General features: G+C 41.3%; 1 protein-coding gene across 6 annotated transcripts in view; it reads left to right on the forward strand.

Annotated features, from left to right (window-relative positions):
- The window catches only part of TP63 (tumor protein p63), a 97,122-nt gene that overhangs the window by 71,518 nt on the left and 5,230 nt on the right, over positions 1-20,374 (forward strand). For 2 of the 6 annotated variants that reach the window (XM_006200966.4, XM_072962722.1), the window contains exons 7-11: positions 933-1,015; positions 3,449-3,585; positions 15,956-16,113; positions 18,382-18,526; positions 19,837-19,930. In XM_006200966.4, coding sequence (XP_006201028.1) covers positions 933-1,015; positions 3,449-3,585; positions 15,956-16,113; positions 18,382-18,526; positions 19,837-19,930 — 617 coding nt within the window. Of the gene's footprint in view, positions 1-932; positions 1,016-3,448; positions 3,586-9,558; positions 11,012-15,955; positions 16,114-18,381; positions 18,527-19,836; positions 19,931-20,374 lie in introns of those variants that run through there. The other 4 variants (XM_031682844.2, XM_031682845.2, XM_015236608.3 and 1 more) reach the window with 3 other exon arrangements.

Below are 20,374 nucleotides of genomic sequence, written 5' to 3' on the forward strand. Positions count from 1 at the left end.
ATCATGATCAAAGGTTTTCATCTTACTCCTAATTACTATCCAGAAGAAATAAAAATAGTATTGTGTTTTACAGAACAATAGAATATTCTAACAGCCAGCCTCCATCAACTTCTGGCTGTTCGGTGGGATTTGCTTTTCCAGTTAGTCTATTTTTCTCCCTGATTACTTCTCAAAACATCATATATATACTATTTATATTAAAATATAATAAATAATATATATAATATCAGCAGTTATATCCCCACCATAATTTTCCTCTTGAGTGTGTCTGGTGGTCCAGTTCCATATGCTTCCCTGAGCAATTCTGGTACCTATAAATCAGTAACTTTCAGAAGACCACTTATCTGAACTGTGCTAGAAGGATCATCTCTATACCCCAGCTCCTGGGTATAGTTTCTGAATTTTGGAAACCTTAGGGATTTATCAGATTAATTCACTCATTTTACCAAAGGGAAAAAGATGAGATCCCGGAAGGAGAGACTGCTTGCCAGAAGTGATGCGATGTCTGTACTAACACGGGAAGGGAACTCACAAGGCTGAATGCATTGGCAAGACAACCTCTACAACACGCGTGTATCTCCTGGGAAGATAAAGGATCTGAAAAATAAAACACAACAGCAGTTTATCTTCTTTTCCTTAATAGCTGTTCCCAGACACACACCAGAAGACACAGGGATTCCCGCAGCACTGCTTAAGCCAAAGGCCATTTCCCAGCCTCCCCCCACAGATTTTTCTTTCACTTGTTCTGCCTCACTCCCACCGCCTCATTATTACTAGGTTTACACTTAAGGTAAAAGCAATCGTCACCGAGTGGCTGCCTAGAACTAGAAATTCTAATCTCAGGTATTGCTGGTGCTACTGTCTGTTCAATAAATGCATTATTGCTTCAGAAATGTTCCCAGGATGAAACTCGCGTTTTTTTCCTTCGCCAGCTTTTCGTCAGAACACGCATGGCATCCAGATGACGTCCATCAAGAAACGGCGATCTCCAGATGACGAACTGTTATACTTACCAGTGAGTCCCCCTGGGGAGTCAGGACTGCTGCATTTTCACGTTCTTTGAATCAACTTTTACTCTAGGGTCATGTTTTTGATTATCTGTGACAGTGAGAGAAGGGTGATGGAAGCTAGTGACATAAAACAGAGAGAATCCATTTTTTGAAAAATTAGGAACTTACTCCTTCCCTCTACAATTCTGAACAGGTTAATAATGTGGCCTTCTTTACTTCCTCTTCACCTAATCAAAGCTACTCTCCTAATAGAATGTTTCTTACCCTAAGTTTTTAAATCAGTATATACTTCATGATTTAAGAGTGATAAGATTATCCTAGACAACATGGCCATGTCAATTTAGGACTCAGATTCTGTCAGAAGGCATTCACAAAGCTGATAATACAACAGTTACAAAGAATGGCCTGTGATTTATTTTAGGGAGTGCTATAAAGCAAGCCAGGCCTGCCAGGATCCTCAGTTACGTGTGAATGGCCAGAGACTTGGCCCAATTATTGTGTAAAAGCCTTGGACGTTCCTACAGGGAATATAAGCCTTCTCACGCCCACTGAGGCATCCCTTTTTTAGACTATGGTTGCAGTCCGTTGAATTCTTACCACCTTAGGTCTTTGCCATCCGGAGTGGCAGTGAAGTTTTGGTGACCAGGGTAGCCCTTGGTGCCATGTACACGGACAGGAGACACGGGCTAGCAAGGCCAGGAGATCCGACTGGGATTGAAATGAAAAACAGGTTTGGGTGTGCCGTGCCCACTGCCCTTCCTTCTCTGGGCCCTGAAGGTCAGGTCAGGGAATGAGACTGCTTACGGGTAGAACAGCCAGTGAGTCAGCTAAGATTCTCAGTGTCTTATTCCTCAGGCTACATATGGAAAGTGACATGTGGACGTTAAGCTAAACATTTCCCTGCTGTACTAGATGTTCCAGAAGACCTAATGTATTTTTAGCTGATGAGATAGGAACCACTGGAAAAACTGTTTTTTCATTAAATTTCAGTCTGTACTAATGGAAGAGACAGCCTGTAATCGGTTATACCTCATGTTTAATGAAGAATTAGCCAATCTGAAGTGTCTAAAGAAAAAAAAATCTTAAAAAAAATTATTTCCTTTTTTTTAAACTTTTTCTTTTCAGTGGAGTTCTTGGGATTGAACCCAGAACTTCATGCATGCTAAGCATGTGCTCTACCACTGAGCTATACTGTCCCCCACACCAAAAAAAAAAAAAAAAACCCTCTTAATTTAACCTGAATTTGGTTGGTATTTGTGGAGCAGCAGAAGTGCTAGACCCTGAGCACTTAGAGATCAGTAGGTTACAATTCCTACCTTCCAAGAGCGTGCCTTCTAGTGAGGAGACTTGACCAACACAATGAAATAAATGCTTCAGTAAAGCTGGGCGTGATGCTGCAGGAGCACCTAGGAAGGATGGAAGACTTGGCCTGAAAGACTGAGGTCAGGAGAAGCTTCTCAGAGAATGTGATCCCAGAGCTGGGATGAGAAGGAGTTTACCCAACAAAAGCTGGAGGAAGTTTTTCCATTTCTGGATTCTGACAAACTCTGCCTCTCCTACCCGGGCAGGAGGCAGGGCTGAGGAAGGTGCAGTGCTAGAGTGAGCAGTGTAAACAGGCCCTCACTCTCGAGGCACAGGCAGGTGCCCTCCTTCCTCCACTTGCCTCTCTCTAGTCCTGGTCTTGCTTGGACTTTTTAAAGCTTTTAAGAGACTGTCTTCAAGAGGGAAGCACATTTAACCCCTGCTGAAGACATGTGTCCTCCCAGAGACAGTTATTCTCATGATCTGTGGTACTTATGCTTTTTAAAGTCACAGTGAACCCTGTGCTAGCAAGTACAGCCTCCTTTGCTCCTAGGGGAAAGACCGGATTAGGTTGCTGTGAGCTTCTGGTCATGTTTTTAGCAACTGATCGATACATTACCTTGTTTCATGTGTGTTTCTGTTTAATGACACCTTATTTAATGTAGGCTGTGTTATCTAGACTGTGGATTCATTAACGTTGAACTCAAGCCAGTGACTCATGTCTGAACTGAGCTTATCTAGCACGTATTTTCTCCATAAGGCACATCACGGCCTTGTTGTGCTTAGGAACACTAGATAGCACCTCGGCTACCCTTGGGAACTACGTTAAACAGCAAATTCACCAACAAAAAAGGTGACAAGTATGGCATTAAGTAGACTACAAGAAGGACACTTGTTTCCCGCAGGAGAGCGGGAACGTGCTAGGAACACACACATTGGGTGACTCAGCTTTTTTTGTGACTCTGCACACGTCTGTGAGTGCCTGCAAGGCCGGCCAGTATTGGTTTTCATGATACTCATAAATGTGAACAAGTAGGTGAATTCATCCACTCACAATCCATGAATAATGAGGATTGACTGTACGTCTGATGGTTCTTCATTTTTTTCCTTCTCTTTCCTTCTGCTTTTTTATGTAGGTGAGGGGCCGTGAGACTTATGAAATGCTGTTGAAGATCAAAGAATCCCTGGAACTCATGCAGTACCTTCCTCAGCACACGATTGAAACCTACAGACAGCAGCAGCAACAGCAGCACCAGCATTTACTTCAGAAACAGTGAGTGTGTCCATGTGGCGTTTTAGGAGATGTGAGAACGAGGAGTGTTCATTCAGGTCAGCAACAGGGTAATTGATGGGTGATGGAGAAGAGGAGCTTGTGAGACGGCAGAACTGGGTAGGTTCAGGTGAGCTGGTGTGGGGCACCTTTTCCAGTTTCAACAACCTTCTGTGTTTCTTAGAACCTTCCCTTTGAGATGTTCTACCTGCATTCTGAAATATAGGGTATAGAATCCTAACCATTTTAAGTGAATTACAAAAAAGACTCACACTAACAGAATTGGTTCTCTTCTCTTTCCCCTTGATTCATGCAAATTCTATCAGTAATGGAATTCTGAGTGCGCACTCTACTCTAGTAATAATGTGTCTGTTTAAAAACATGTACCCTCCTCTCATCCCAATGGATTCTCTTGTACCTCTCCTGGGATGCACACAATACACTTTGGGGAAAACTGTTACAGACTAGGGATAGCACATAAGTTTTACTCCAAGTGACTTCTTTGAGTGCTGTGTTGAGAAGGATTCAGAGTCCTGGTTCATGCTTATTGAGAAAACATCTGGGTGCAGAAGGGCAAGGTGGCATCAGGCTGCCATGTTTTAATATCCCTGTTCTAGGTCTTTGTCTAGCAATGCATGTTTACATAAGTAAAGCCAGATTTTGCAACCATATTAGAATATACATAAACCTATTTATGTTAATTTGTACCTTCATTCTTAGATCTTTGATGATGTTAATTGTTTTATGACTAACCAGAATAGAATGGCTCTTATGAAAAGAAGAGAAGTGGGGCAATCAGGGCTCCATTTATACTTACCCTTCTATGGCTAAGAATATTTAGTTGTTTGCTTAAAAGCTGTTGGGTCTGTACTGGAAGTATTGCCCCAGTCTCTACAGATAAACATAAAATGTATACATTTGGGGCTCATTTGAGTAATTCAAGCATTTGACTTTACTCTTTAGGCAAAAAGAAATGAAGCCAAAACCATCTTGACTAAGGCCAAGATTGTCTTTTACAATAGAAATGTTAATGAACAATAAATAATGGATTTTTTTCTCACGTTATTAGCTACTATAGAGTGATAGCTATAAAAAGTGTAATAGAGCAGGTTTGCTACTCTCTTTTAAATCAAAATAAGTGCAGTTGAGGTTGGACCACATCTCTGATAGTCAGAAGGCATCTTCTGAGCACCTGCTGACTACAGGGTGTCAGGTAGGCAGCAGAGGGATAGAAAAGAAGTGTGCTCTGTCTATAAAGAACTTTAGGCTCTTTGAGCAGTTAAGATCCTTTGGCCTGGAGTGGATCTCACCATTTACTTCTGGCAGGAAAGTTTTGCAAATCATAATTATATGGTTTTATAGTAAGTCTGAGTGGAAAGTTTAATCACACAGGTTCCTTGGGGACACAGAGTACTCTGAAGGAGAATTAGAATTCAAGGTTAACAGAATTCCCATGGTCAATCCTATATATTTTTTAGGATATCAGATAGAGGTATATGAATATATTCTAGAGCAAACTGTGCAAACTGATTTAGGTCTTATAAACTAATATAACAGGAAACAAAGAAACAGACCTATAACATCATTTACAGACCCAGAGGGGATAAGTGCCTTCTCCAAGATACGCACATCATGCTATTAAGACATGCCCCCAGATCAATTCCAGTTCACTCTGGAAATGGTCAGCTTGGCCAAAATGACCTCAGAAGAACTACTCAGGAGCTTATACTAAACTAGTTGCTCCGTGATTTTCCGTCTTTTCTTCAGTTAACAGGAAAAGTGCTGTCAGTATTAAGTGATGTGGTTTGAAAGGTCTGACCCTCTAGCACAGGGGTTGGCAACCGTTTCTTCTGAGAAGCACCAGTGGTAAATGTCTTAGGCTTTCTGGTCCATATGGTCTCTTGCAACCACCCAGTTCTGCTGCCAAAACACAGAAGCAACCACAGACAATATGGAAACAAAGGAGAGAGGCTGTTACAATAAAGTTTTATTTTATGAACACTGAAATTTGAATTTCATATAATTTTCACATGGCATGAAATATTCTTCTTCTTTTGAATTTTTTCCCACCTTTTCTAAATGTAAAAAGCATTCCTAGCGTATGGGTCAGATTTGGTCCGTTCACTGTAGTTTGCCAATCCTTGTTCTAGATTAACAAGTGTCTCCATGTGTCTTGAGGCTCGTATTTTTTGATGGGAGTATTTGGAAATTAGTCTGTTTAAAGTAGAGAAGTATTAAAAGGTTTTGAGAAATCTTTTAAAGTGGCACTTCAGGGTCTAACAAAACAAAAGCAGATCCCTTCTGTCTGAGAAAGTTAGGCATGCCCATCCAGACACAAAGTATGGTTAAATCATCAGCTAAGACTGGAGTAGTTGACTTGATTCAGGTAACGAACTTTTACTGAAGGGCTGCTACACGAAAACATCAAAAACAGAGATGAAAAAGTTGCAGTTCCTGCCTTCCCATCGTTTACAATTTGGTGGTGAATCTGTAACCAGAACACATTTTGAATCTTAAGGAGGCTCTGGGAATTTATCCTCAGCATCATGGAAGTTAAAAGGACAATTTTAAACAGCTTCTCTAGATTGTACAATAAAAGGAATAGTTTTGTGTCACAGTTTTACAGACTTAACAAGCCAAGACATCTGCTGGTTGGGGTCATATGTATTTGCTTGTTTACATGCTTCTCTTGAGGATATGTAGTCCTGTGTTCCTAAATGATGTGGCATCCAGTGCTTATAACCTGTCTAGCCTAACCGGCTGGCATTGCTCTAAAGGGAAATTATTTTATTTATAATTCATATATCATAAAAGAATCTATTTCATTGAAGAAGAAGATGGATCTTAAAATTGTTTTTAAGATGCTCAAAAGATTTTAGAGACATATTTTCACTTTTTTGCATGTGTAGTCACAGAGAAACGGAGAGGAATTAGTAGCCACATAGTTCTCTGTGGTGTCCACTTATATGTATCATTGCATGGTTTTGAGTGGTTATCTCACAGTGTGTAAGAGCTAACTTAAGCTGTGATAACGTGCATGGGAATATAACAGACTGCAAAATACAGACATTTCGTCTAATTATGGCTTTGTTACATTATACATACATGGGTCTCCAATGATTGATATACATCTATATGAATCCTCCAGTTGCTGTATTCTTCAGCTGAGCTTTTTTCAGCTCTTTTATCATTATGCAAATCTCAAAAAAAAAAAGCATAATGACTAGACAAAAAAAAAAAAATGGAAGCCCAATTCCATGGCCATCATTTGAAAAGAATACGTCAGCTTGGAAAATGTCTGTGATAGCCTGTGATTTCCTTTCCAAAGACTTAGTACCAATTTTATGTTGGTGAGGAATCAGTTTTGTGCTTTTCTTCATAGTATAAGAGGGAAAATTATTGGGAAGGGAATCTACTTTGTACAAAGTTGCAATACAGTATTTTAAGTTCAGTTGCTTCTGTTAGTTCCCCACTATGAGTTTTCTCTGTTTGCTTTTTATTGGTGCATGATTTTCCTCTTTTAAAAATTCCTTCACAATTACCTTCATGATCATAGGCTTTATGGAGGCTAAATTTTACACTGAGTTTTTGTGAATCAAATTGTTATAGATGTGAATAGGCTTTATACCATTTATAAAGAAATTTGATTTTACTTAATTTGCTCACATTGGAATAAACAGAGAGAGTTGTGTCCATGGGAGCCAGAATCTAGTTGGGGACAGATTGGACCCATTCTTGTCACTACACACCTTACTGCCATATTTTCAAATGACATTAGCTCTTAAGACAGCTTTGCAGAAGCCACTTGAGACCTTTTTAGCAATGTTTTGACATGTGTACCTTAGACCAATACTATCTCTTTTTCATTTTTTTTCTAGAATTTATCCTTCTTGGCTTTCATCCTGATCTCAGGCCAACTGTTAAAATTTTGCTTACCCTAACTCTTGCTTTCCTCTGGAGAATTATTTTTGAGTTTCTACGGGATGGATTTATTTTAATTTTAATGCAAATATGTGACATCCTAAGGAACCTTTAGTGTTTCCTTCTTCTTTATAATCACTTGATGATTGTGGCTCATTAATAATATAGGTCAGAGAATATTGGAACAGAACATGGTCTTCAAGACCTTTGTTCCAACCTCTTCCTACCACAGCTGGGGAAATGGAGGCCCAATGAACTACACTTGTGATTTCATGGCCAGTTCATAATAAAGCCAAGACTAGAATTATAATTGGAAGGCACAGCTGTTTATAATATTCTGGTCTGCTTCATTAGTTAAGAAAGTTATAATAATAAAACCAAAGCAAGCATTTATTCCCATTTTTGGGATCTGTATCAATTAGTTGGTATCTACCTTTATAGTTTCAGTATAAAGTCTTGTCTTTTTAAGCTCATTTTCTTCAAGAATATTGATAATCTTTCCTCAGATTCATGTATCTGAGAGAGAAGCAAGAAATATGTAGGGGTTATCAAGGTAGGAGAAAGCAGAAAACAAATCTTTCTTTAGCTCATTGATAGACATAATAAATGTTGTATTTCTAAGTTTGACTTAAAAATCCTCCACACTTCCAGAATATTTGTTTGACATCACCAGTTTCATAGATAAAAAAACAGGTAAATATGAGCAACTTTATGAGATTCAGCCTTATAGGTCATGGCCCTGCACAGGCTTTTATAGTTTACACAGTGTTAGCATTGAACTTCACAGTGATGGCCGGAAGTTGTCAGGATAGAGATTTATTAGCTCTGGATTGGTATTGAGGAAATAAAACTCAGATTCATTAAATTCAGATAGATTAAATCACTCCTCTATGTCCTCACATCTCACTGCAGAATTTGTCTCAGTTCTGAGTCTCCCAAGCCCCCTGGTCCAGACACTTTTTATCATAACTGAAACGTGATTTCTGCACCTTGTCTCATTCAGCCCTTGCTCTGAGAGACGCCACAAGATGTAATATCCAAACAAGAAGTCAAGGCCATTGTTCTTTAGTTGACGATAAATTGCTTCCCTACTAATTTGTATTCTGGCATATTCTTCAAGATGATGCCACTTCTTGCTGGTGAGATGGTTTGCTTAATCCCAGCCCCGACCAAGTAAAAATGGCTTTGTTCCTTCGCAGGGAGTAACCAAGTGTAATTGATTCAAAAGCCACCTGGGAAACAATTCCCGAACAGTTTGTGGGGTTGTGCAACCCTTAGCAAAACAAAAGGATTTGTTCCTGGCATCCCTGTGGCATAATTGATTTATTAATTATGCAGACGTTGCTGTCATGAGTTTGATACGTGCCTTTGTAGGCCAAGTTTGTGACTGAAGGGATTAAGATATTTACCCATCTCAGTCTGGGCACATTCAAAATGTTCGTTAATGGTTCTTCACAAAGGCGTGATGGTGCAGCCCCCAGCCTGATAAGATCATATTTCTTCATCCTGCAGAGTTAGGCTAGACGGGAACAGTAATGAGGTATCATAATTGGGCAGATGACATTTTACAAACGATTGAAGTTAATTCTTGTCTCTGCATTCCTTTAGTCAATTAATTAAGTCCAACGTGCCAAACACTGTACTAAGAACCTTGACCTACCTTATTTCAGTAGTCCTCAACTGAATCAGTGTGGAACTTGTTAAAAAAAAATTAAACACACACACACACACACACACACACGTGTCTGGGTCCCAGTCTCAGAAAGGATCTGGGGAAATTTTTTTTTTTTTTTAAGTTCTGTAGGTGATTCTAATAGTTCTGGATGAACACCACTGCCTCATCTCATTTCTTCTTCATAAAGCTCTTGAGAGGTCATCTCTGAGTAGTTTTAAAGGAGGCTAGGGAGGAAAGAACACGAACAGCCCTGCAGGCATTCTGGTCTGTCTGCACTGTGATCATGAAGGTAGGGGGATGCGCTTCTGTCTTCAGTTGGTTTGGACATGCGAAGCCCTGAGCCTTCATCTTCTCTTTTCTCTGGCCCTCCCCCCCTGCAGTCTCCTTTCAGCCTGCTTCAGGAACGAGCTTGTGGCACCCCGGAGAGGAGCCCCGAAGCAATCCGACGTCTTCTTTAGACATTCCAGCCCCCCAGACCGATCGGTGTGCCCGTAGAGCCCCAGCTCTCCGTCTCTGTGTTTCCGGCGTGTGTGCTTGTAGTGTTTCTGTGTGTGTGTGTGTGTGTGCGTGCGTGCGTGCGTGCGCCTGAGTGCGTGCGTGTATCCAGCCCTCATAACCAGAACTTGAAGACGCTTTGGCTCAGAGACCCAACTGCTCAAAGGCACACAGCCACTAGTGGGAAAATCTTTGAAGGGACTCAAAACTACACAAGAAAGGACATTTTCTGCAGATTCTGTGTCCTGAGGTCTAACGTTGGTCAGTCAGGAACCCCTTTTGTTTGTCTGTGAGCTTTTATGTTGTTTCTCGGGAGGGAGGAGCTCAGGTTGGGAAGAGGGGCATTAAGGTGTTGATTGGAACCCTTTTCTGTTACCTTCTGTCGTGTTTCTAAAACTCATAGAGAAGCTTTTGAGCAGGTCTCAAACTTAAGATGCCTTTTTAAGAAAAGGAGAAAAAAGTTGTTACTGTCTGTGCAGAAGTAAATTGCAGGGGACTGAGAGACTCAGTCAGACCCTTTTAATGCTGGTCATGCAATGATGTTGCAAATAGTAATCAACTAAGGTGTCAAGTGTACTGCTGGGCAGAGAGGTGATAATTACCATGAGTAGCCACTGTGGGCGATGTGTTTTTCTTCATTTTGAGAACTTGCATTATCAGTATCCTCCCCTCAAATGTAGTAGGAAGTTCAGTAATGCTGAAGTTCAGGAAGTTCAGATCATGCCCCTGCCACCACATGTCAGCATGTGACATGATAGTCTTCCTTGCTCCTGGAAACCCTGGAGACCGACCCTCCCAAAAGTGCTATTTAGACCCCAAGGCAATTTTTGTCATTTTAATAGGAGGGTAGCACTACCCCGGTGATACTGTTCCAGGCAGTTGTACATCATTCTTCAATGCCCAAAACGGAGCTCGAAGTCCTCTTACCAGATCTATGATTAACTTGTTTGATTGGATCTCCTACTCCCAGTCCTCCCATACCATCAGCCGTGTTACTGACACTGCCCTAACTGCCTTGTCCAGGACACTTACATTTTATTTAAGTGATGTCCAAGCAGATACGTGTTCAAATCAACACTCCTGGCCTAAAACTTAATGATAGAAAGAGTAGATGACTTTTTTTGGCTCAGAGTTTAGAGAATCTACTTATTTCCATTTAAAAATCACATTTTAAAATAATAGTATAAAGACTTAAAACACACCTCCTCCCCGCCCCCAGCCCCCACACCAGATCACCACCTTGTTATTCTGTGTCCCCACAGCAATGATTTCTTGTTATTAAGGCTGTCGCTTTATGGATGTGTGATTTTAATTTTCAATAAACTTTTGCATCTTGGTTTATCTTGGAGTTTCTCTTTTCTGTCTCTTTTGCTTTTCAGAATTCCTTAGGTGTTAGAATAGTTTCATGCAGGTGCCTGAAACACCATGTGTAAGTCTGAAGAACAAGAATAATAGGTCACTTTGGTTCTGTCTACACTATTGTCAGTATTTGGGGTTTTTATTTAAGATACTCTATACCCAGGTCATCAGTCCTAGAAATAAATTTCAATGCCTACACAAACTTGCAAATATATTCTAGCCCTGTGCTTGTTTAATTTCATCAGGAAGCGCCAGGCACTATAGTATCGTTTGTCCAGGTCTCTGAACAAGTCTTGAGTTATGTCTTCAGTTGCCAAATCCACTAATAGAAATTTAACTCAAATCCAAATTTATCAAATAGTTTGGCTTCTGGGACATAGGCATTAGGAAATATCCGGAATTCTGTAGTGGGACCTATTATCATCCAGTGCTTTTATTTTTAATTTTTTTAATTGCAGTATGTTCTGATCTTTGGGTAATTGTTTTTAAACACTTAAAACAATTTCTCTAAATAGAAATACTATAGTAGCTTAGAAAAATACTTAAGAAAAAAACATGTTTATGTTTGAGATAAAAGTATAATAGTAAAATTAGATGATCTTGTTCCATTGATACAGTGTTTTCAATAATCTAATAGCTTTCTAATCCCTGTTTAAGAAATTTACAAATTTCTCAAATGGTTAGTTGAGTATGTTTAGTTTTTTAACATGTACTTTTTCTTTTGGAAGTTCTTCTTTTTTTTTCCTTTCACCCTATTCTTATGGACGTTTTTAACATCATTCTAGTGATGTTTATGGAAATGCATGTATTTCAACTGATAGAAAATATTTTCAATTACAGTTGATCTATCCAGAGAATAAATGCTACCTTTTGTCTTTGGAAGCAAGATTCACCAGCTAGAGAGAAAAGTTACAGGTGGGGCAGTACTGGGCAGAATTTAGAGGAGGAAACATTCCTTTTCTGGTGTTCCATGTCTTCTCTTTTTTTGACTTGCCTCATACTGGAGATGTTTTGCTCTACTCCAATATCCTTTTCCCCTCTTGGATTCTGCACTCCAGAATTGGTCTGGCAAAATAGATTTACCCTGAGCTATTGCCAGATTCTACTAAAGAGTTACTTTTTCACTAGCAATAGAAGATTTAAGGCAAAAGAAGGAATTCTTTGGTGGAATTCTAGGCCTCTCCAGCAAAATGGAAAAGACAACTTTGAGTTTGTATCTTCTCAAGAATTTTGACTCTCCACCATGTAGGTGATCACTCGCCTCGAAATCAGGAACCCTCTTTTTCAATCCTGGGTGATCCTAAAGAGCTCTTACAGCTCTGAGATCCTGAATTTTATTCTTAAGAATGTGTACAGAAGTCTACCTTATTAGAGTTAAGAACTGGGACTCGACTTTACCAGGATTTCTCCTCAAAACTAGAAATACATGAAGCATGCCTCTTCTGTCTCTGTGTATTGGATTCCTAGAAAAATCTAGAATGCCTCTAGAGAAAACAACCAGAGACTTAGCACCATGTCATTTACCTGGGGAGAACTATGGTCTTACTTTTTTTGGTGTGTATGTGTGTGTATATTTTTTATTATTATTATTATTTTTTTAGTGGGGGAAGATGAGAAAACCATAATGGCACAGGTCCTGTTGTCCTTGAACATTTTCCCATCTCTTCAGAATCCCCAGCAATCTTTGAGAGTGTCTGCTCAAACACTGTGACATTGTATTCATAAAGGAACAAAAAATGCTTATTCTTCAAGGCTTTAAAATTGGTCACAAACTGATTCAGCCTTGCTCCCTTTCCTGCAGCACATGGTGATGATCAGAACACCTTCTATTTCAGACATTTTATTCTTGTAATAAACAGACTACCCCAACCTTCCTCCTTGTGGCTTCTACTCTCAGCTTCTACGTTAGAGAGGTATTCGCCATTTCTGAACTTTTCAGATTCTTATTCCCATTCATCCACTCACCCTAATTTAGGTTTGCTCAACTAAGAATCCTTGCCACTTCCTCCTATTAATTCTTAAACTGACGCCTCTTATCCCCTTGACCACACTCTAGAGTAGTAAACATTTGGGGCTGGAGGGGAAGAATGAAAGGAACCACTGTTTCTTGAGCAGCTACAAATTACAGGAAAATGTCCAGGGCTCTTGCATAATCTAATTTAATTGCCATCTCAGGCCTTCTGGAATGAGTGTAATGCCCATTCTACAGACTAAGAAAATGAGATTCAACAGACTTGTATAATACCCAAAGTCATTTAATTGATTTGTGTCAGAGCTAGAATGGGAACCCAGATGTTTTGATTGGCTCCAAAATTCATGTCCCTTCTTTGTTCATCTGTGGTTTGTGACCTACCTTCCTCAAAAATAGTTTAGGTGGCTTATAACAAATGAACTAATAAAATGGTCAGAAATAAAGACCATGGAGGGAATGAGAGAAAGGGATTGTAACAGGATTTGGAAGAAGGCCTTTACTGTAACTGGGGATCCAGGAGAAATTCAAAGCTTATAAATGTAATTTTATTTCCCTAATGGTGGATATGAATGGTTCAAGCCATGCTTCTGGTAGCCCTTGCTGTATATTTGACTGATTTGGGAGCATGGGAGAGAAAGGTAGACACTTCTGTAGGATACAGAGGTTACCTGCTTCTGGAGTCTGCGCACCCTGGCATCTTAGTTACTTTGTGGTGGGCAGAGATAGAGGAAGAAACACCTGGCAACCCCGCTGTGCGTTCCTGTGCTTTGATAGGGACTTACAGATGTCCCTAAATATATTCAAATGTGCCAACCATTATGCGAGGCTTCTACAAAGGGATGAAATGGGTTTGAGGATAACCAGGGGCCTCCTTTACTATATCCTTTGCTTCCTGCTCTATCGTGGTCTCTCATGTCTCCCTCACCACTTCACTCATTTTTTGATTATGTAACCTGTCACACTCCACGGTCTTATTTCTAGGAAGGTAGCACAGAATGAAAGAGAAAACTCTTGAACTAGGAGCTAGGAGACCTATCAACTCATCATTTAGCAATGTGTGACTTGGGCACATTTTTTTCTTAGTCTTACATTTACCCATGTGTACAATAGACATACTAATTTCTGCCCGTCCCAACACTGCCATCCCATGTCCTCCTCCACAGGGATGTGAGACCCATTCAAGAAAAGGAATTAAGGAGAACTTGGTAACCTGAAATCTTAGAATTGGAAGAGTTTGTTATATATATATAAACACCTGTTTCTGCAACGTCGGTCTAAACCTGTCTTCTTGAGAAAGGCTAAAGGAAGAAATCAGCACCTTCCTGCTTTAAAGACAGTGATTGTAAAATGCAGCTGAATTGTCAATCGCACATTAATTGTCATGTTCACTTATGCAAATGTGTATACAGCATATTGTTTGAATGCCTCTGGCTGTGGCTCTGCAGTGATCCGGAACGGAGCCTTCCCTGTTTTGTGTAATTACAGAGAATGCAGAGGGGCAGCTTCAGAGACCACGCCTAGTACCACTGCAACACTCAGGTGTCAGACACTCTTTATTTTTTCAAACATTATTACACCATGTTTTTTTGGAACTTGAATTCATTTACAGAGCCTTCTAAATCTCGTACACATACACACACACACATAAAACTCAACGAAACATTTTTTTTTCCCCTCTCTACTCTAATATAAATTTGGCTGCAGCAGAGAAGAGACAAACAGGGGCAAAATAATACATTTTATTTGAGGAGTATTAAAGAGGAGCTTTTCCCCTTTTACATGCTCAGCCCAGTCTTCATTCTATGGTCATAATAATCACTTACTGTAAATACCAACAGTGTGTGTAGTTCTTTCTCCTCTTGTCTTTTTCAGTTCTCACCATAATCCTGCAAGGTAGGTTGCGTTATTATCCCTGTGTAACTCCTACTTTATGAGCTTCTCAAAAATGGGACCACTTCTTAGTTTTCTTACCTCTAGCATCTAACTCATGCAGTAAGTGTATATCTATTTAGTTTATGTAGTTTTCTGGTGATGGACATTTCCCGGCTTGCATATATGGCTTTCTAATATATCCTTGAGAAAGACCTAAACATTGATTTTTTTTGACTCTCTATCCTTCCCTGATTCTCGTACGCATCACTAGTTCTATATTCAAACAGAATTCAGGAACAGACGTCGATTGGAGAATACTGTATGTAATATAACACAGAATATGACAAAGCAACCCTAGTAAGTTTCCAAATTGAAGTTATGCTGAATGGAAGGCTAGTTTTTCCCTTTGTCTCCCAGGAGACTTGTGGAAACTCGGAAGAACAGTTCTTTGGGCTCTGGGCCTCCCTTCGTGTAGAGGGGCGGCTGGCATTCTGATGGGTTCCCTCACGGCCCACGAGCATCTAGGCTGAGAAAGCACGCATCCTGTGTGACGGCAGGGTGTGCTGCCGAATGCCCTGTTTGATTGGCTTTGCAGCTATTTTCTGCATATCCCAAATGGCTTAGGAAGCTACAGATGAAATGCCTCAGCTGCAGTTTTACCTTGGCATCTCCATGTCTTTCTTAAGCCTTTGGGTCTTTACTCTGTTCTTTTCCCTTATTGATTTTCAAATTTGTTTTGAGTTGAAGGGCACACAAGGGGAGAGGGATGGAGAAAACAACAGAGGGAAGAAGACGAAGCAGCGATTTTTCCTCTTACAAAGGAGGTGCTTTAGGAAGATGCTCAGCTTTGTCAGCTACACATGTAGGAAAAATATGGTTTGAGAATTGCCTGGTGATCCCTCCCAAGTCAGAAAAGATTCTTAGATGGGAACACAAATAACTTCTTCATATGGTTCTTGAGAAATGTTTTCACCAGTGTACAGTTAAGGCCATGTTTTACTCTGAGATCTGTTAGAAGTGAGCAGCCCCCACTCTTCAGTGTCCCGTGCTCACCATCATTCCCATGTTTGTGTTCCTAGGACTTCGATGCAATCTCAGTCTTCCTACGGTAACAGCTCCCCACCTCTGAACAAAATGAACAGCATGAACAAGCTGCCTTCCGTGAGCCAGCTTATCAACCCTCAGCAGCGCAACGCCCTCACTCCCACCACCATTCCCGATGGCATGGGAGCCAACAGTAAGAGCATCTCCCTGTAGCTGCAGCTGAAGGACCAGCAGGGCTAGTGTAGGGGAAGGCTGCTCTGGGAGGGGGGGAAGGCTCGCTCTGAAGCTAAGTGAGAGGCACAGTGGGACAGAAAAGATCAAAGCTAAGTGGCTTAAGTTTCTCACGGTGAACTTTTTTCCCACTTTTAAGATAGGTGATTCATCACAGGGCACATTGGTGGAGATGGAGAAGGCTGTTCCTTTAGGAGGGATAAGGATCTCTGTGAAAAGAACAGCCCACTTCCTGCCCACCTGGATGGGGATCCACTCCTGCATTCTCTCAGATAGTCAGAAGGAAATACATCCAACTTGTGGGAAGTAGAACAGTGCAGTGGACTTAAAATCTAGAGAAATAGGTTGTAGCCTGAAGTCTATTGCAATATTGTCTTCGTAGGTCTGGACAAGTCACCTCTCTGCTCTAATGCTCAGTTCTCCATTCATCAGATTATCACTCTGCATATTTAACCCTTTATGACTCTGTGTGCCTGCAATCTTGGCCTTCTCAACTCATCCACTCCATCCAGATACAGCCGTTAAAGAATTGACGTAGGGGAAGGATTCTCCCTTTTATTTATTCACACACAGATTCCTCACATCAACCAAGTGTAGCTATAAGAGACAATGTGGGAACTAGGCCTCCAAATGGATGATGAGCAGTAAGGTACATAGCTTTGCTGTAAAGATAATTAGCTTGTCCACTGACACTTACCTAGCAAAGTGGATACCTAAACTGGAAAGGAAAGGGAAAAAATAAAAGGGTGCTAAAAATGCAGAAGGGATACAGAAGCCTAAATTACCGTCTTTGTATCCTGTAATCACCCTCATAAAACAGTATCTCGAACTTGTCCTTTGAAATCCTTCATTATTTTGACCAAGCCTTTAAACTTGCATTTTACTGTTGCCTTGAAGAGATTGGGTTTTCTTAAAGAAGTTAAGGGAGGCTGGAATTGTGACTCTCTCTGGTTCTGATAGCAGATTTTAATGAGGTGAGAGGGATACAGGGTATAGTTCCTGGTGCGGCAACAAAGATGTTAGGGCAGACTACTCTGTCACCAGTGACAGGTGCACCTACTTTGACAGTAAAAGGAAAATATACCTTTTTTTTTTTAACTTTCTTCCTTGTGACATCTTAGAGTCCTCAACTTTTTCTTGAGATGCCAAAATAGTGGTAGTGGTAGCAGACCTTCACATCCTTTCTCTTATTTATACTTCATGACTTCCCTCCGATGGTGTCAGGAAAGCCATAGGGGAAAGTGGTGAGACACGATAGGCCTGTACTTTCTAGCTGGCTAGTGGCGGGCAGAGACCTTTCCCCTTTGGCACAATACTATTCACTAAAGTAGAAGCAAATTACTTTCATCTTTCTGTAGGTAAATTATTGGTATTGAGGTTTTCTTCTCTATAAGTGAGTGTTTACAGTGTACGGTTTAGTAAAAACACCAATGTTGGTGGTATTCCCAAATACAATCCCGCAATGAACCATAAGAAAGAGCTGGGGTCTTTGATTGCATCCTCCCTTATGAGGTATTTGGTTCCCTACAAATGTTGCAGTACCTCCTCCCATTCCCAAACCAATAGGCCACAGGTCCCTCGTTCATTCACAGATTTGTTTATTTGTCCACTTAACCTAAGCCTCCTGAGCATCAGCTCTGTGCCAGGCACTGCGCTGGGTTTGTGGGGACCCAGACGGGCATAAGGCTTAATCTCCATGCTGGAGGAGGTTAGTCTAGCAAGGGAGATAGGAATATAGCCCACGGGTGCAAATACAGGGAGGACTATATTAACGTCAGGAGCAACGAGCAACTGGGACAGAGCATTAGAAGTAGAGAACAGGGGAGGGTATAGCCCAGTGGCAGAGCGTGTGCTTAGCATGCATGAGGTCCTGGGTTCCTTCCCCTGTCCCTGCATTAAAATAAATAAATACATAAATGAACCTAATTACCCCTCCCAAAAATAGATAAAAAAATCAAAAATTAAAAAAGAAATGGAGAACAAAGTGGGAAGAGATTGTCCTAAGAGAATGTACCAAGGTCAAGGCAAGTGTGTATTTAGTTTGGAGTTTCATGACTGTTCTGCTCCATGAGATGAAGGATGCTTTGAAGGGGTGTAGTGAGTGATAAGACTGAAAAGGAAGGCTGGCAGATTAGGCCCTTGGTAGACTTAAGCCAGGCGAGATGGACCACTGGGATGCTGATACGTGATGACGGCAGTAACCCTCTCTGTTCCTCCTGCTTCTGTTCAGTTCCTATGATGAGCACCCACATGCCAATGGCTGGAGACATGAATGGACTCAGCCCCACCCAGGCCCTCCCTCCCCCACTCTCCATGCCATCCACCTCCCACTGCACCCCCCCACCTCCGTACCCCACAGATTGCAGCCTTGTCAGGTGAGTCCACAGCATGTGCCCCTGGGGGCCTGTCCTCAGCATCTCTGGGTGGTGGAGGGTGGACATTGTGAAGGTTAACAGCACAGTTGGAAAGCAAGAAAGTAGCCCTATGGTTGAAGTTCAGCCACTGTTATCTCTGATCTATGGAGTCATCAGCAGTATTTACTTAAAAAAAAAAACAAACTATAATTAGCATGGGAAAAAGTGAAAATGTGAATTTATGGGCATATAAATGTCATGCCTTTTTCCCGCATCTTCACTGATTCCCCTCCTCCTCCATCACATTTTTGCAGTCAGTTGTAGCCTTCAAATTGGTGCTCAGGGCTGGGGTTCCCAAAAGGGCAGTAAACTTGCTATCTCGCTCCCTTTCCTGCTCTCTAGGCCTCATAGCTCTCAGCCACCACAGGATCGTTATTTTGGAGTTGGATGTCCATAAAAAAATGTTAATGTTAGCAAAAGTGACAGGGACTTTCAAGAACCTGGTGGCCTCTTCTGCTTTGTCATATGGGAAATGGGTACACTCTAGGGAAGGGAGTTCGCACAGCCAGAAGGAAGAAGTGCATGAAGCCTGGAAAATTCTGTTTCCTACAGAGGCAAGAGTAGGTGCCCGAATCTCATACCTAGTGCCCATCATCTTGCTCCTGCTTCACGTGCAGAATGATTTTTTTCGTTTGGCTGCTGGAATATGTGTTGATTGCCGTGTGATTGCTGCAACAGTACTAGTAGCATCAATGAAAGATGTGACAAAATGCCAGGCGTGTCCCACCCAGCGTCTGGCTCTGTGGTGGCGCCATCCCTCTGAGACCCGAACCAGAAAGGAAGAGGTCTGTGTTCTGAGGAGGACGTTAATGACTTCACAGTCTAGTGGCCTCCAGTTTTTTCTTAGCCACGTAAACCATCCTCAGAAATGCCAAATACCCGCGATTAAAACGGAGTTGCTCTTTTTGAAGTGCAGAGCCAGGGGGCAAGAGGGCTGGAGAGCGGAGCACTGGACGCCTTCCTTTCACCCCCTGCAATGGCTCCTAAGGCACTTTTATGGAACCCCTAGAATTCCATCAATCACCATTTGAAAATCTCTGCCCTGCAGGCATCCTTAAACAGTTGATTTTAATTTCTATAGACCTTAAGTTCATGTCACTAATCATCCCCAAACCTCAAATCCAAGGCCCCACATATATTTTATCTGCCCCGAGTCTCTTCTGCAGGGCATCCCAGGGTACAATGTTGGGTTTTTCCTTTATCTTGCCAATGCAGTTGGGGTGAACTTTCTTTTTCTGTTTCCTCCTTCCTCCTCCCTCCTCCCTCTGCAGTTTCTTAGCGAGGTTGGGCTGTTCATCATGTCTGGACTATTTCACGACCCAGGGGCTGACCACCATCTATCAGATTGAGCATTACTCCATGGATGTAAGTAACTGTTAGACTTTTCTCTTGAGTTTTATTTCTTAATGTCCTCCCTCTGGTGACATCCACCTGGTAGTCCAATCCCCTCTGTTTTTCTCCTACTCCCAATCCTCAGTTTTGTTGGAACCCACAGCTGTATTAGAGAGGTGCCCAGCGCACAGTCTTCCCCGGCTTGTCCAATCAATCGGCAGTCATTTATTGCATGCCTACCATATGCAGACTGGGAAAGAGGAGATCTAATTCCACCTTCAAGGAATGTGTCATCTCTAAAGAATTTAGAGGACTTGTTGGATATTCTCATGAATTAGTATAAGATCCCAGGGAGGGTCATTAGCTAATGAGTTGATGACAGAACCAGGAATAGAACCCCAAGCTGTAAGCTTCTGGTCTTTAACTCTATTCATTGGCCTTTTCTGCCTTTCCTTAAAGTAGAACATTACAGGGGAC

This window comes from Vicugna pacos, chromosome 1 (genome assembly GCF_048564905.1).
Source record: "Vicugna pacos chromosome 1, VicPac4, whole genome shotgun sequence".
In the NCBI taxonomy this organism is placed as follows: domain Eukaryota; kingdom Metazoa; phylum Chordata; class Mammalia; order Artiodactyla; family Camelidae; genus Vicugna; species Vicugna pacos.